This window comes from Sinocyclocheilus anshuiensis, unplaced genomic scaffold (assembly GCF_001515605.1).
Source record: "Sinocyclocheilus anshuiensis isolate Anshui unplaced genomic scaffold, SAMN03320099.WGS_v1.1 scaffold208, whole genome shotgun sequence".
In the NCBI taxonomy this organism is placed as follows: Eukaryota; Metazoa; Chordata; class Actinopteri; order Cypriniformes; family Cyprinidae; genus Sinocyclocheilus; species Sinocyclocheilus anshuiensis.
Window position 1 is genome coordinate 1,059,403 of NW_015557186.1, and position 18,349 is coordinate 1,077,751.

Sequence of the window (18,349 nt, forward strand, 5' to 3'; positions counted from 1 at the left end):
CAAGGCTGCATTTATTTGATAAAAAATATAGTAAAAACTGTAAAAAATTACGAAATATTATTACTATTTCAAATATCTGTTTTCTATGTGAATATGTGTTAAACTGTAATTTATTTCTGTGATGCGCAGCTGTATTTTCAACATCATTACTCTAATCTTCAGTGTCACATGATCTTCAGAAATCAGTATAATATGCAAAAGGAACATTTCTGATTATTATCAATGTTGAAAACATCAAATATTTTTGTGGAAGCTGATGCATTTTATTTTTCAGGGTTCACAGATGAACAGAAAGTTCAAAAGAACAGCATTTATCTAAAATAGAAATCTTCTGTAACATTCTAAATGTCTTTACTGGCACTTTTGATCAATTTAATGCATCCTTGCTGATTAAAAGTATGCTTATCTTTCTTTCTTTAAATCGTACTTATCCCAAACTTTTGAACAGTGATGAATCACATTTACATGTCATAGCATCTCTACTAAATTCTACTCTCTCAATTTGAAGGTTTTATTAATTTACACGAGTTTTCCAGGTCTAGAAATCACAAAATGCCCTCATATAATAGGCTACAGGTTTTCCTGGAGGACAGGACTCCTGCTTCTTCAATGAAACACAGCTGTTGAGGAATGTCTTGTTTTAGCTCATCTTGAGGTCAGTAAAGTATGCTTTACCACAGTACTGTTTTGTTTTGGTTCTGTCCTTCATCATCAAACACGCTTCCTCTGCAGAACAGCGCCATCCAGCGGACGCCTCGATCATACTCAGTTTACAGTCGGTTATTATTATGATGACTCATTTATAGTATATTTGGAGTATTGTATATGTCCTGAATACCTCAAAATCAACGTTAAAGCACCACCTGAAACATTTTACATCAATAAACTAAATGCATTTATTTACTCTACTTTTTAAACGAATCTTTTTCACTTATTTTATATATCTAGTGCAATGACATCCACACATTTCAAATGCCCAAATACTATTTGTGGTGACTTCATTTATAGAAAACCGCATTAATCTCAATATGCAGCATATGCATTTGAAGGATAGACGGGCTTTTATTTTGTAATCCGGTAATTAAAAGTTTTTTTTTTTTTTATTAATTACATTTTTTTTTTATTAAACACTTGCTTAAGGAATACAAAAGTGAAAAAACATATGGAAAGGAAAAGAGCCAGGGGTTCAAGGACGGCCAAACAATACATAGCCATTAAAATTCAGAAGCGAGAGAGAGAAAATAATAATAATAATAATAAATATATATAAAATAAAACAACAACAACAAACAATTACATTATAAATAAATAAATGGAAAAAAAAATAAACAGATCACATAATAATAACAACCATAAGCGGTAATTAAAGGTGTTCGGTGTGGATCTTGTTTATCTGGCTGTAGTTTCAGGTGGAGGCGCTGCGTCATGACGTCACTCACGCACCGGCCTGACGTACTCCGACGGCGCGTCGCGCTCAGGGCGAATAAAGCTCTCTGTCCACCGGGACCAGCAGCACCGAACCGAGCCTATGTGGTTTCGCTTCCTCTAACGGCGCCTGGAGACGCATTCAACCCGCGTTTGAACACTTTAAAGTGTGTCGGAGTTCGGGAATGTCAGGAATAAACTTCCTGTTGAGCTTCATCCGCCCGGAGCTTCACTGAAGGTGCGCTGAACGAGTGAGTGACTGCTTGAGCTGGACAAACATTGCTCTTCTGCCGCGAGAAAGCCTCTTTTATGTGTTTTAACAGCGTTTTATGTGTCTGAAAGGCTTTATTCGCGCTGTCATGTTACAGATGTGCCTCAAGAACCGGGAATATCGGCTGTGAGGGTTTGGATCAGGGTTGCCAGGTCCGCGGTTTTCGGGCTACTTTAACACTGTTGCCGCGGGTTGTTTTTAAACCACAAATAACGTGAAATTTAGTCCCTGGAATGCGAATATTATCAGGGGAACCCTGACAGAAACGTGTATTTTACCCCCGGAACGCGATTTGTACCGGTGGAACCCCCCGAAACGCAATTGGGCTAGTTTTGGGTAGCAACTTTGTGCGGGTTTTTGTTGTGAATACCTGGCAACTGGAATACCTTACCATACCTGCGTCTGGAAGTCCGCATCTAGTTAGTGAACTCTGAGTTTGTTGTTAATGAATGCTGATTTACAGGTTTGTTTTGAGCTGTAAGTCGCTAATGGGATTTAATTCAGACTCTGCTGCTCTGATAGAGTTTGATTTACACCTGTAGAGTCTCAGAGTTTAATGTCTGGACTCGAACTTTGTCCAGATGAATTCAGTGTTAAAGATGCCAAAACCTAAAAGAATACACTGAATAATACAACGACTTTACCTTGAGAGCTTCACCAGGATCATTTCACTTTGACATTGATTATAGCTTATGTTCACATGGTCAATGACACGCATTCGCTCATATTTATAACTGACCTGAAAAACTAGAATATTTCTGATTCATTCGTTTAATTAGATTGTAGGTGCTAGTGTGTGTTTCTCATCATTTCAAATTGACTTAACCTTTTCTATTGACGTCAATTAAGTTACGCAGACTATTAGATAATATCTTAAAGGAGTAGTTCATTTCCTCACCCCCATGCCATCTAAGATGTCCATGTCTCTCTGTCTTCAGTTGCAAAGAAATGAAGGTTTTTGAGGAAAGCATTCCAGGATTTTTCTCCATATAGTGGACTTCAATGGGGAACAACGGGTTGAAGGTCCAAGTCACAGTTTCAGTGCAGCTTCAAAGAGCTCGACACGATCCCAGCCGAGGAATAAGGTTCTTATCTAGTGTAACCATCGCTCATTTTCTTAAAAAAAATAAACATTTATATACTGTTTAACCACAAATGCTCGACTTCACGCATGACGCATTACCTTTCCAACGTGACTACGTCATGCGTGAAGTCCAGCTAGTGCAAGGCCAGCATTTGTGGTTAAAAAGTATGTACATTTTTTATTTTCTTAAGAAAATGATGCTAGATAAGAGCCTTATTCCTCGGCTGGGATCCTGTAGTGCACTGAAACTGTGATTTGGACCTTCAACCCGTTGGTCCCCATTGAAGTCCATTACATGGAGAAAAATCCTGGAATGTTTTCCTCAAAAACCTTAATTTCTTTGCGACTGAAGACAGAGACATGAACGTCTTGGATGACATGGGAGTGAGGAAATTTTAATTCTGCAAGTGAGCTACTCCTTTAACTAATGGACAAATGTTTTATCAAACTCACATTCAGGTATTGAATATTGACATTTCACCATCCAATCAATTCCTAATGGATAAAATAATGCTTTTTTTCCCCCCTCATTGAAGCGATGTTTTATTTTGAAATGCATCACTTTATGAAACTTCAACTCGACTTTTAATCACCTTTTAACCTTTTTTTGTGGTCAAAATAGAAGTACAAATATTCAATGTGTCTCATTATAAATATGTGACCCTGGAGCACAAAAGCAGTCTTAAGTCGCTGGGGTATATTTGTAGCAATAGCCAACAATACATTGTATGGGTCAAAATTATCGATTTTTCTTTTATGCCAAAAGTCATTAGGATATTAAGTAAAGATCATGTTCCATGAAGATATTTAGTAAATTTCCTACCATAAATATATCAAAACTTAATTTTTGATTAGTAATATGCATTGCTAAGAACTTAATTCGGACAACTTTAAAGATGATTTTCTCAATATTTAGATTTTTTTGCACCCTCAGATTCCAGATTTTCCGATCCTAACAAACCATACATCAATGAAAAGCTTATTTATTCAGCTTTCAGATGACGTATAAATCTCAATTTCAAAAAATTGACCCTTATGACTGGTTTTGAGGTCTAGGGTCACATATGGTATGTGTAATATATTATACAAGACTTATGAAAGGGTTGTAGGTGACGCATAAGGACTTTACGGCAGCTGTAGTGAAGGTCTGTGTGTTTTCACGTGTCTGTGTCGTGATGTTCCTCCTGCAGGATGTTGAGGGGGTTTTGAGGAGCGGTCTGAAGATGAGCGTGACGTCGTGGTTCCTGGTGAGCAGCTCCGGCACGCGCCACCGTTTGCCCCGTGAGATGATCTTTGTGGGCAGAGAGGACTGTGAACTCATGCTACAGGTCAGACATTAATTGATTCAGATATTGATTCATTTCATAATTGGGCAAGTTTATACCATTAACAGTCAATTTTGCAATAACAGTGTCATTGTTGCAAAGGTTATCGATTATGAAACGAGCTCTGTTCATGTACACTGATGCGATCTGTTATATTTGCTGTCAAATGGGGCTTTTCTCTTTTTAGACGCTCTCAGACGGGATTATCGGTGATTCACACGTTTTATTTCATGTTGCTGCTGAATCTAGCAGTTTCTTTAAATTAAAAACAAAATGCTTTGCAAAGTATTATGTGAGAATTATGTCCATTTAAGCATTAGGTTATTGTAGGAAACAAAAACTAAGACTAATACAAACGTTTTAAAAAGTAGGGTTATTATAGTAAACCAAACCCATAAAAAAAGAAAATTAAAGTAGGGTTATTAAAGCAAAATAAAACTTAAACCAAAATAAATAAATCATTAAAAAAAGTTATTGTAAACTAAAACCATAAAAAGTAGGATTTATTATAGTAAACTAAAACTATTAAAAAAAATGTTTTTAAAAAGTAGGATTATTATAGCAAACTAAAACCATAAAAAAAGAAAATTAAAGTAGGGTTATTAAAGCAAACTAAAACTTAAACAAAAACAAAAAAAATCATTTAAAAAAAAAAAGTAGAGTTATTATAGTAAACTAAAACCATAATAAAAAATAAAAAAATGGTTATTATAGTAAACTAAAACTTAAACGAAAACAAAAAAAATCATTTAAAAAAAAAGTAGAGTTATTATAGTAAACTAAAACCATAATAAAAAATAAAAAAATGGTTATTATAGTAAACTAAAACCATAAAAAGTAGAGCTATTATAGTAAACTAAAACCATAAAAAGTAGAGCTATTATAGTAAACTAAAACTTAAACCATAAAAATCATTTTAAAAAAGTAGGTTCATTACAGTTAACTAAAACTTAAACCTTAAAGTACATATTTTATTAACTTGAAATAAATAACATTTTAACTGAAATAAAATACTAAACTTCTTTGACTTCAGCTAGTTGCCAAAGCAATATTTCTCATTTTCATTTAGTTGAACTTAAAATAACTAAAACTTAAATAAAATAATAAAAACTATATAGGCTTATTTAAACATGTTTAAAAGTAATAAAAATGTCAAAAACACTACAAAACTACTAAAAGTTTAACTAAAATTAAAACAAAAACTGGAAATATATGAATGAAAAACACAAATAAAATACTAAAATAACACCTCAAATAATCTCCCGTTCGCTCGTATGGCACACGCTGTAAAGTCTGAGCAACAGGAGGGATGAAGCTTCAGCAGAAGGTCGATTTCTGTCTCTTAAACAGTCTGTTGTTCTGCTGACACTAGAATGCAGCGTTTTGACTCTTGTTTATACGGTTCTGTTCATCTGCGGTTAGTTTAGCTCGGCCCTCTCACCGCAGCGGTTTGCTGTCTATTCATACACGCTGAATGCATCCAAACCTCGGCCTCTCCCTCTCCGCTCATGAATCGCATTCCTCACCAGCCGCCAGATCTGGAGTATGTTCAACCACGTCATTATGACTCAAAAATGTTATGCAATGACGTGATGCATGCAACTTAAATGTATAAATAAACACTGTACTTAAATTCATATGATGCATATCCAACATGCATGTAAATATTGAACACAAATCTCGGATTAAGTTTGGTTAAATTCACTACTTCAGATTGCAATGAAGTCCCAGCGACTCTGAACAATGACCACTGATGAGGCTGTAAATAAATGTGGGCCGATCTGCTTTGATGCATGAAGACGGCTGACTCTGATAATGCTGGGTAATTGTGCCTTCCTGTGGCCAAATGTAAATGTTTGTCTCCAAGCTTACTGATAGGGTTTTCTCCATGGAATAGAGTGTTTTCTGCTCTTCTACGCTGATGATATTTTGTGGTCACACTCTTTGGCCGTGGCTTTGTTCTGAGAGCTGCAGACAGGCTCTTTTAAAGCCCTCTGTCCCGCTGTGTAAAGATCGCAACAGACGTTTTATCACTAAAGCTTGTTGTCTGGCCCTTTGTAGTGTTATTTTATGATAAGCTGCTTTCTGTTTTTTGCACCTTCGCAGTCTCGCAGCGTGGACAAACAACATGCCGTGATCAACTACGACGCGTCTGCAGATGAGCACCTAGTCAAAGACTTGGGCAGCCTCAACGGGGTCAGTTCACTGGCTCCTCTGCATGTTTTAAAAGTGCTTTTGCAGTTTATGCATGCACAAAAGCAAATATAGGTTTTATATAGGGCAGCTTGATTGGGTTGAAATTATTAATGCAATTTTGTCAAATGTGACCCTGGACCACAAAACCAGTCATAAGGGTCCATTTTTCGAGATACAACTATTTGAAAATCTGGAATCTGAGGGTGCAAAAAAATCTAAATATTGAGAAAATCATCTTTAAAGTTGTTCAAATGAAGTTCTTAGCAATGCATATTACTAATCAAAAATTAAGTTTTTATATATTTACAGTAGGTAATTTACAAAATATCTTCATGGAACATGATCTTTACTTAATATCCTAATGATTTTTGGCATAAAAGAAAAATCTATAATTTTGACCCATACAATGTATTGTTGGCTATTGCTACAAATATACCCCAGCGACTTAAGACTGCTTTTGTGCTCCAGGGTCACAAATAGTGTGATTTGAACTACAGTTTGAAATGCACCTTGCATTGCTGCTGCATACAAACAAATGTGTAAAATCACATTGTACAGCAGCTCTCATGCGTCCTGTGCATGTTGTGCATTTTTGACATAATGTGATTTACAAACATCTCGCAATGCATGTTTTACTCTTCAAGCGATGGAGTTTCTGCATGAACAAATGCAAATATGGATTTTATATAGGGCTGCTTGATATGGTTAAAGTTATGAATGCAATTTTGTCAAGTAGTGTGATTTACAAACTATAAATTGAAAAACATCTCACTCATGAGAGCTGCTATTACAATGTAATTTTACTACTTTTCTCACAGCAGCAATGTGTTCTCTGCATGTTTTACAAGAACTTTTGATTATGCATTCACAAATGCACGTATAGATTTCTTTTTATACAGCTGCTTAATTTGGTTAAAATTATTAATGCAATTTTGACAAATAGTATGTCTTACAAACTACAATTTGAATGTTTTAATCTTCAAGCGCTGCAGATTCTGCATGCACAAATGCAAATATGGATTTTATACACGACTGCTCTATTTGGTTAGAATTATTTTGCTTAAAATCAGATCTGATGCGTCCTCTGCATGTTTTACAAGAGCTTTTAGTGCATGCATTCACAAATGCAGGTATGGGATTTATGCAAGATTGCTTGAATTGGTTAAAGTTATTAATGCAATTTTGACAAACAGCGTGATTTACAAACTACAATTTGAAAAACATGCATTTGATGTGTGAGAACAAATGTGTAAAATCATATTGCAACAGCAGCTCTCATGCATGTTTTACAAGCGTTTCTGTTTCTGCATGCACAAATGCAAATGTGTATTTTATATAAGGCAGCTTGATTTGGGTTAAAATTAGTGCAATTTTGACAAATAGTGTTATTTACAAACTAGAGTTTGAAAAACATCTCACATTGCATTTTTTACTCTTTAAGTTTCTGCATGCACAAATGCAAAAATGGACCTAAAGGGCTGCTCGATTTAGTTAAAATTATTAATGCAATTTTATCAAATAGTGTGATATGAAATACAATTTGAAAACCATGCATTTCTGCTGTGTTAGGGGGAAAAAAAAGTGTTATAGCAGCTCTCATGTGTTCTCTGCATGTTTTAGTGTATGCATTCACAAGTGCATATATAGATTTTATACACGACTGCTCGATTTGGTTAAAATTATTAATGCAATTTTGTCAAATAGTGCTACCATTTGAAATGCATCTTGCATTGCTGCATCGTAAAAACAAATGTGTAAAATCACATCAAAACAGCAGCTCTCATGCGTCCTCTGCATGTTTTGCAAGCCCTTCACTTTCTGCTATTTGTCTGCTATTATCAGACTGTTTGTCAAAATTCCATTAACAATTTTGATGCATTAACTAAAGCTCTTGTAAAACATGCAGAGGATGCATGAGAGTTTAAAGGGGTCATATGATGCTTTTTTAAAGATCATTATTTTGTGTATTTGGTGTAACAGAATATGTTGACATGCTTTAATGTTCAAAAAACACATTATTTTTCAAATACTGTACATTATTGTAGGTCCTCTATGCCCCGCCTCTCTCAAACGCTTCGTTTTCTACAAAGTCCCTCCTTCCGACAAGCACAGTCTGCTCTGATTGGCCAGCTGACCCAGTGCATTGTGATTGGCCGAACACCGCAAGCACTCGTCGGAAATGTAACGCCCCTTACCATAATCGCGAGCGTCAGCTTTCAAAATAAATGTAAAGACAGAGCCCGAAAGGGGAACATGACAGACACAGTGATTAAGCTGGTATATGTTTGCAGTACACAAGCCACGGTTAAGACAGCTGAATCCTTTTTTAGTATGATTTCCAAACTACAATTTGAAAAACATCATGCATTGTTGCTGCATAAGAACAACTTTGTAAAATAATAGTGATAGCAAACTACAATATGATAAATGCTTTCCCACATTGTTTGCAAGAATGAACGTGTAAAACCACACACTGCAGACTTTTGTCTCCTAATTCAAATTGCTTTGCACTGGGAATGCAAACATGAAAATAAAGTGAGCTTTGAGTGCTTTGCACTGCAACATAATTAACAAAGTGTGAGAAAACTGAGTCTTGAGCCCCTTGAGTGTGATATAGCCAAAATATCTCCTCTAACTAACATGTCGAAAGACTTTGACTGTTCAGTTTGAAAACCTTTTTTTTTTTAATAAAAATGTACACTATCGGTCAAAAGTTTGGGATCAGTAAGACTTGTATTGTTTTTTAAAGAAGTCTCTTATGCTCATCAAGGCTGCATTTATTTGATCAAAAATACAGAAAAAAAACAGTAATCTTGCAAAATGTTATTACAATATAAAATAATGGTTTCTATTTTAATATCCTTTAAAATATAATTTATTTCTGTGATCAAAGCTGAATTTTCAGCATCATTACTCCAGTATAAAGTGTCACATGATCCTTCAGAAATCATTCTAATATGCTGATTTATTATTAGAATTATCAACATTTGTGCTGCCAAATATTTTTTTGCAAACTGAACTTTTTTCAGGAGTCTTTGATGAATAAAAAGTTTAAAAGAACAGCATTTATTCAAAATATAAATATTTTCTAAAAATATAAATCTTTGCTATCACTTAACAATTTAACACATCCTTGCTGAATAAAAGTTTTAAGTTCTTTCAAAAAAAGAAAGAATACAAATTTACTGACCCCAAACTTTTGAACTGTAGTGTATATTGTTAGAAAAGATTTCTATTTTAAATAATTGCTCTTCTTTTTAACTTTTTATTCATCAAAGAATCCTGAAAAAAAAGTATCACAGGTTCCAAAAAAACTGTTTCCAGCACTGATAATAAATCAGCATATTAGAATGATTTCTGAAGATCATGTGACACTGAAGACTGGAGTAATGATGCTGAAAATACAGCTGCGCATCACAGAAATAAATTACAGTTTAATATATATTAAGATAGAAAAACGTTATTTTGCATCATAATAATATTTCACAAAAATATATTTTTGATCAAATAAATGCAGCCTTGATGAGCAGAAGACACTCCTGTAAGAAACATAAAAAATCGTTCCGATCCCAGACTTTTGACCGGTAGTGTATATTGTATAGTCACTATTGTCTTTATATCGAAATATCAAGCGTTTAACATTGACAAACCCTTGTTTTCATTGCCAGACCTTCGTGAATGACCTTCGCATCCCCGATCAGACCTACATCACCCTGAAGTTATCAGATGTCATTCGCTTCGGATACGATATCCTTCCTCATAACAGGCTTGTGCGTCCAGTGTGGTTTGACTCAGGCCTTTAGATTTTGCTCTCTAAACCTGCCGTGAAAATGAGTAACCTTGCACAAAAACCATTTGATAATGACCAGAAAAGCAGTTTTCTTGTTTATGAGTAGTGGTCGACCGATATTGGTTTTTTGACAGCCGATGCCGATATCTTGGAAAGCAGGGTGGCCGATATAATTGTATTAATTTTAATTAAAAGAAATTTGAAATCATTTGAAAATGGATTAAAAAATAAATGTGTAAAATAAACATACTTATACTTTCGATGACAAAGTATTTTCCACAAATAAATAAATATTTAATAAAAATATAATTAAAAAGGAAGTAAACCGTAACAAACAGAGCACTCCGTATTCTGGGAAGTTTGTGTGCATTAATAATATTTTTTAATATAAAGCCAAGGTAACACTCATTTTACATACAGCACACAGTGAAAATGACATGAATATGACAGTGGGCAAATGCATAAAGCGCAGCATAATTTGAAATCACGAATTTAATGTTTAAAGCATTCAATTCGCACGGACCGAAAGTCACGCAGAGAACACACGATCATGCATGTCACATGCACACTTCACAAGATCTCACAACTGGATTCGACTAAGTTTGCAAGGTTTGTGAAATTAAATTTTAATTAGCCATTCAAAGATTTGTTTAAATTATGTAAATGCATAGTTGCTGAATGCTGACGGCAAACGAGAAAGTATTATAATGTTTGCCTTTCTATTACTAATAATATAAAAGCAATCGTTATAATACTTTTTGTATACATTTAATTCCTTTGTTTAAGTCCAGTTCTATCTGATTATTAGATAGACTTCTATCCGTATTAGACAGAACTGAACGACGACAACGAACAAGAGGGAGAATGTGAGCACTGTGTGCGCCAAATAAAAGTCCGGTGCGCCATCAAAATAAAAGTCCCGCCTTGAACGCATCGGCCAATGCATATATTTGAAAAATGCCAAATATCGACCGATATATCGGCCGATGCCGATATTTGAAAAATGCCAAATATCGGCCGATATATGGGTCGATGCCGATATTTGAAAAATGCCAAATATCGGCCGATATATGGCTCGATGCCGATATTTGAAAAAATGCCAAATATCGGCCGATATATCGGCTTTGGCGATATATCGGTCGAAAACTATTTATGAGACAGATTTGCCCAGAAGTGTGCTTCGGGACAGTGTTGTGCTCAGCTCGATAGAAACGATGCTGCAAGCAATTTGACTGCGACTCGTCGTGATCTTGAGGTTTTGTCCTGCTGTTGTTTTCTCTCTCTGATCATTATGGGATAGTTTGTGTGTTTGTTCTTGACCGTTCACACATTCTCACATATACATCCTGGAGAGAAGCCAGCACAAAGTGCCCGAGGAAGCCCTCAAGGTAGATTTGACTCTTATTTCATATCATCTCTGTATTCCTGCCCGTTCATAGGAATATTCTGGCTTATTTATGCTGTTTGTTATCGTTAGTTAATAAAATATTATTTCATGTTAGCTCAGGCCGGTCAAATATTAAAATCAAAAGTTGTAATATAGTTATAACTAATATAGTTGATACTCATGTTAACCTTATCGTAAAATGTTACCAAAAGCAGAAATGTGCTGCTTGTATTTTTGTCAAAGTACTTTTTGTCAAAGCATTATTTTTTTTTTCAGTAAAAATATTTTTCATCTCTAGTGTAATAGTAGTAATAATAATAATATAGACAATTTATTTATTTTTAGTAGTATTATTACATTTATTTAATAATATTGTTAGAATTATTAAATTGTCTAAATTAATGTATAAATTATATTTATACTAGTTAATAATAATAATAATATTAAAATGTCAGTTTATTTTTATTATTATTATTATTATTAAACTAAAATGTTTCATGTTAAATATGTATTATAATAATAATATTATTATTATTACAATTACTGGTATTATCGTTGTTGTTGTTATTAAATTGTCTAAAATATTATTTTGAAATTAACGTTACTTGTTTTAGGTAGATGAAATGCATTTGTATTTATACTTGCGTTTATAGACATGAAGTTGTAAATAACTCAGAATAATCTAAATTGTTTGAGTTGATTATTGATGCATTGGTTGTTGTTGTTTTTTTTGCATTTGTGATACAGTAGTTGTGTGTATGTGTGTTGAGAGATTATATAAATGTATATTTTATTCTGAATTCAGCATGAAAAATACACCAGTCAACTTCAGCTGGGTCAAGAGACGCCGGAAACCAAGAAACGCATTCAGATGGATGAGAGACGGCGAAACTCAGACGCGTTAGGTGTCAAATCAGACAAAAGCGAGTGGAAAATCATCACAGGTGACATGAAGCTCCTGTACTTATGAAACACTCCAGTCAACATGAAATCAAAATGAACCGTGTTCACTTTTTTAACTCTTGTGCTGGACTGAAAATCCTTTACCTAATTTGGTGTTCCCAGTCAAAAATATCCGGAATTTAAAAAATGTCTCATTATGTTATATCCTCACCAAATCTTGGATTCAATCTTTTTATCAGCTTGTTTTCTTTGAGTTCACGCAGGTTTTGTATTTCTTTTCGGAACTGATTGAGCTGGTCTGAGCTCATGCATCTCAGTTTTTGAGTAAAAAAGTATTATTTGTGGATAATTTAGTTCAATGTTCACTCAAAAACGAAATGAATTTTGAAAGAAAACTAATTGAACAGCACAACTAATTGTACTAATTGAAAGAAAACAAGTTGATAAAATGATTGAATGCAATATTTGGTGGTAATAATTAATCGACTTATATTATTATAATGCATTACATAAAAAAAAAAATGTAAAAGAAAATTTAACATTTTATTGTATTGTATTTTTATTGTAATCTATTTATTTTATTTATTTAATAAAACAAACAAATGTTAACAAAATCTCTGTAATATTGCATGACAAGAAATTTATAAGCAATTTTTTGTAAGCTGGTCATTTTTGACCGGGAACATGTTTTTCATCATAATTTAATCACTTTCTCCACTTCTGAAACGACTTCAACAATCTGTAAAATAGACACTTTTCACCATTCCAAAACTCTATTGGACAAAATTAAGTTCTGCTTTTTTCGTTGTTGAATAACCTGTTTTATTTGGAAATGTCACGTTACATAAGTAAAAAAAGGTTATGAAAGTTGTTTCATGTTGACTTCAGAAACAAGGCGTGCAACCCTTGAATGTATCACCTATTTCTTTTAGAAAAAGTTTAATTGTTAGCTAGTTCTTGGCATTACTTCCACAAGACCATGCCTTGCTGACCTTACCTGACTTTAAGCCACAGATGAAATGTAATATTTTATTATTGCAAAGCAAATTCCTCATATTTTGTCTGGTGCACAGATTTCTGCAATTAATTCAATGTGAAACACTATTCAGAGTTTGTTTTATAGATAATTTCAGTCTTAGGTTTGTGCAAACTTTATAATTCAGAAACTAAAGGTTTTCTTTGATAAAATGTTCAGCACGCAGAATCTGGCCAACATTGACGATATCTTTGTAATATTTGCATAGTTGCCGAATGACCTTACAAGCGCTGTTGTTTCTTTCAGGAAGTGCAGGTCTAGTTTGAATATTGCTGGCATTTAAATGACTGAGGATAAAAAAACATATTAAGGAACACAAAATGAATCCCCGTGGCTCCTGACGATATATTGAGATCTTATGAAGCGGAACGATCCGTCTGTGTGAGAAACTGAACATTATTTATAATATTAATACCTGTAATCCAGAGCCTCGGGCAAACGGGGAAATACGATCCTTTTCAATGAACTGATTCTTTCGGACAGTTCGTTTCAATGAACTGATTCTTTCGGACAGTTCGTTTCAATGAACTGATTCTTTCGGACAGTTCGTTTCAATTAACTGATTCTTTCGGACAGTTCGTTTCAATGAAGTGATTCTTTCGGACAGTTCGTTTCAATGAACTGATTCTTTCGGACAGTTCGTTTAAATGAACTGATTCTTTCGGACAGTTCGTTTCAATGAACTGATTCTTACGGACAGTTCGTTTCAATTAACTGATCTGTGTGGACTTGTTTACTTCACATTAGTAGCTGTCAAAATGGCTGAAAAACTAAATTCGAATTTTGTACTTAAATATTATCAAAATTCGAATTATATTCGAATTTAAAATGCTTAATTTCAGTTAGGGTGAAGAAAAGCTTTCGGCTTCTCTCCTGAGGCCACAAGAGGGCGCATCGAACAAAATATTACTAATGCACGTTTGTTCAAAGCATAAGATAACATGACTATCTGTGGGAAAAAGTGCATAGTGTTTAAAATAATGTTTATAATCCAATTATAATTAAGTTGCTTAACCAACTATAAACAAAACAGCATCATGTATGTAAGCATAGTTTAATACAAAGGGCGGAAAGCCAATCACACACAGAAAACACGAGTTGCTAAACGCGAGACCCGCCATAAAGTCTCGAGATATGTTTTTTCAAAGTTGAACTTGTATTAATTTTACATGGCTTTCTAAACATGTGGCTCCTTTGTGCGAGACGCGAGTGCAAAGGTGATAGATGTCCCTCTGGAAAATGCGCAAAATATGCGTTCTGTGTGAACGGCTTGGTTTCAGTTTTGACGTAAACAAGATCTTCTCCGCATTGATTTTCTCTTTTCCCGCAATATTTGTAATTAACAACGCAGCAGCGCCGCATCTAGTGGCTTCAACTGGATAGACTAACAAAAATATTATAATGCAACGACACTTGCATCGTCATCGCATCTCGTGCGCCGCTGATGAGGCTGCCTCCTTAACGCACACCTAAAATTCTAATGCAACGTTTTTGCATTCGAATGTGGCTTTTTATTTTAAATTCGACGAATATTTGAAATTCGAATTTTTTTTTTGACAGCCCTACTTCACGTGTGTCTTCATGCGCACAAGAGCTTGCGAAGTCAATCAGCACCATTACTAGTGCTCATACTGAGAGGTAGCGATGTGATCAAACCTCTACAAACCCCAAACCGTCAGTGAACATCTGTTTAGTGCTCTTAAAGAGGGATAATGTTGCTCATGGGAAAATGAGATGTTTCACGGTTGGATGAACTGGAAGGCCTGAATCATCCAGTGAAAACAGATTCTGAATGTGTTTGTAGATGATGTGAATTTTCCAAACTTTTGTTCACAAGGGAACTAAAGGTTGTTCATGAGTTGCAGTGTTGTTATTAATAATATTTTGAGTTATTTTATATTTGTATTTTTTTATGTAATTTTTAGTAGTTTTTGTTTTTCTATGTCTATATAGTTTTAATTAATTTAATTATTTTTTATTTCAGTTTTAGTTGTTTTGGTACTTCAAGTGAATAGCAGTGTTATTTTAGTTATTTTGCAGTGTTATTAATAATATTTTGAGATTATTTTTAATTTAGTTATTTTATATTTGTATATTTTATTTAATTTTTATGTAATTTTTTGTAGTTTTTGTTTTTCTATATGTCTATATAGTTGTAATTAATTTTTAAACAAATTTTTATATTTCAGTTTTAGTTTATTTTTTTACATCAAGTGAGTAGCAGTGTTATTTTAGTTAATATTTTAGCTAATATTTTGAATACACATTATTGTTATATTTTCGGTTTTCAATTTTACCAAATTTAAAGTTAAACTACATTATTATGAGAAATATTGCCTTGGTACCTAGCTGAAATCTTTTTATTTATTTATTTGAGTTAACATAAGTAATGAAATATGTTTTGTTTATTTTTACAATGTTAGTTTCAGTTTTAGTTAACTATAATTGCACTGGTGAGTTGTTGAAAAGGTAATAATTAAATTATTTAAAAAATTAAATTAAAACATAAATAATTTTACATTAAAAAAAATCAAAACAAAACACTAACTTAAAAAAAGATTAAATATTTTATTTGTTATCTGCATGTCATGTATTATATGTCTCGGCATTAGCCGACATCAGAGAACCGTACATTTGCAAATGTGTTGTTAAATTATTGCAATAATAACTTAAAAGCTCGGGGTTAATATTTTAGCTGACAAAAAACAATTTGGAAATCCCTGGCGTAGCAGCATATTTTTCAAATAATAAATAAATGTTATGTAGTTTACTTATATTTGTATTTATTTGTATCAATAAAAATGTATTTGTTTTATAATTTGTGTTCATTATTATTAAATTGATTTTTAATTTGTTTTGTATGTTTTTTTTCTGTTTTTTTTTTTTATTTTAATTTTTATTTATTCTGTTTTTTTTTTTTCTTTATTTCTAAAATAAGTAGTACCGGTTAAATTCATTAATTTAATAGGGTAACGTATGATCTCAGGGGTATTATTTCAGCTGACAAAATTTTGGAAATCCCAGGCGAAGTAGATAAACATGTTTTTAAAAAATTTTTTGTGAAAGCTAACAGTAAAACCTCAAATCCTCAGAATGACTTCATGAGAAAGTGTCCTGAACTTCCTCTGGTTTCTGGTCCTGCCCAACTGACTCATGGGATTGAATCATGCTTTAGTGCTTTTTTCCTACTTCTGTACTCCGTTTTAATGCTAAAGTTTCTTTACACTGGAGTCAGAAACTGTTGCACGCAGTTGTCTTTGACCCTTCTGTAGTGTTTGGCTTCTGCTGTTTGTGTGTGTGGTGTTAAATGACACACGAATGACACAAGGGTGCAACATTATAACTTGTTCCATCGTTCTCTCTGTTGATATTAAACAGTGTCGTCGTGGCAACAGTGTCCGTGCGGCTTGCTTTAACCCGCGTGACTGGTTATCTCTGACAGACAGTAGCTGTAGATTAACCCAGCGGCTGCCAGTCTGCTATTTGCTAAATTACTGTTGCTTTTCTAGGGGCTTCAGGCCAGACGTGCATAATGTGAATGAGAGTTTAAATTAAGCTGTTGTGCTCGCCGGCACTGACATGAATAAGGTTTAAAAATTGTTTGGTTGTTTTTCAACATAGACGGAGAATAGAAGTTTGTAATTATTTATTTAATTATTTGATTTTTTTTTTTTTTTCTTTTATTTATCTAGTATTTAATTTTTTTTTGTGTGTGTGTGTATTTTAACATTTTTATTTCTTTGTATTTTTCTAAAGAAATGTCACCGGTTCATTTTATTTTTATGATTTTTTTTTATTCATCTAATTGAATGATTAAATGATTTTAATTAAATGATTAATGGGTTTTTAGTGTATTTTGTATAGTTTTTTATTTTTATTTGAATAGTAATTTATTGATTTGTTTTTCTTTTTATAAAATGAGTAATGTCACTAGTTAATTTCATTAATTTATTTTTATGATTTTTTTATTTATTTTGTGAGTTTTATTCATCTGATCATTTATTTGTAGTATTTTTATTTATTTTATGATTTTTATTAATTATTAGCTAATTATAATTATAATAATTATAATTTTATTAATCTAATATTACATTTATTAATTTATATTTTTATTATTTTGTATATTTTTTTTATTGTAATTGTAATTTATTTTTAAATAATTTTTTATGATTTTTTTTATTTATTTGTATTATTTTTATTTATCTAGTATTACATTGATTTTTAATTGATTATTTTCTCTATTTTTTATTTTAATTGTAATGTATTTTTAATTTCTTTATTTATAAAATAGGTAATCTCACCAGTTAATTTTTATTGATTTATTGTAATTTATTTTTAAATAATTTTATAGTTTTTGTTAAATATAATGTCAGGTTCATGATTTTCATTAATTTTTATGATTTTTATTTATTTGTATGATTTTCATTTATCTAGTATTACATTGATAATACATTTTCATTTATTATTTTGTATAGTTTTTCTTTTAATTGTAATTTATTTCTAAAATAATCTCACCAGTTAATTTCATTAATTTATTTTTATGTTTTTTATTTATTTTGCGAGTTTTATTCATCTAATAATTTATTTTTAGTATTTTTATTTATTTTATGATTTTTAATATATTTTACTAATAATTTTAATTTTATTAATCTAATATTAATTTTTTTTTTTTTTTTTACATATTTTTATTATTTTGTGTATTTTTTTTTATTATTGGAATTGTAATTTACTTTTTATAGTTTTTTTATTTTTTTTATTTTAAAGCAGTCATATCAGGTTAATGACTTTCATTCATTTTTATGATTTTTTTTATTTATTTGTATTATTTTTATTTATCTAGTATTACATTGATTTTTAATTGATTATTTTCTCTATTTTTTATTTTAATTGTAATGTATTTTTAATTTCTTTATTTATAAAATATGTAATCTC

The 18,349-nt window shown here is 32.2% G+C and overlaps 1 protein-coding gene across 5 annotated transcripts in view; it reads left to right on the forward strand.

Annotated features, from left to right (window-relative positions):
- The first annotated feature begins 1,438 nt into the window (after positions 1-1,438).
- LOC107678752 (centrosomal protein of 170 kDa protein B-like) overlaps positions 1,439-18,349 on the forward strand; it is a 35,798-nt gene continuing 18,887 nt past the window's right edge. For 2 of the 5 annotated variants that reach the window (XM_016474130.1, XM_016474127.1), the window contains exons 1-6: positions 1,441-1,676; positions 3,971-4,108; positions 6,212-6,301; positions 9,970-10,048; positions 11,421-11,479; positions 12,284-12,422. In XM_016474130.1, the coding sequence (XP_016329616.1) occupies positions 4,004-4,108; positions 6,212-6,301; positions 9,970-10,048; positions 11,421-11,479; positions 12,284-12,422 (472 nt within the window). In that variant the 5' untranslated portion in view covers positions 1,441-1,676; positions 3,971-4,003. Of the gene's footprint in view, positions 1,677-3,970; positions 4,109-6,211; positions 6,302-9,969; positions 10,049-11,420; positions 11,480-12,283; positions 12,423-18,349 lie in introns of all 5 variants that reach the window. The other 3 variants (XR_001632965.1, XM_016474131.1, XM_016474128.1) reach the window with 3 other exon arrangements.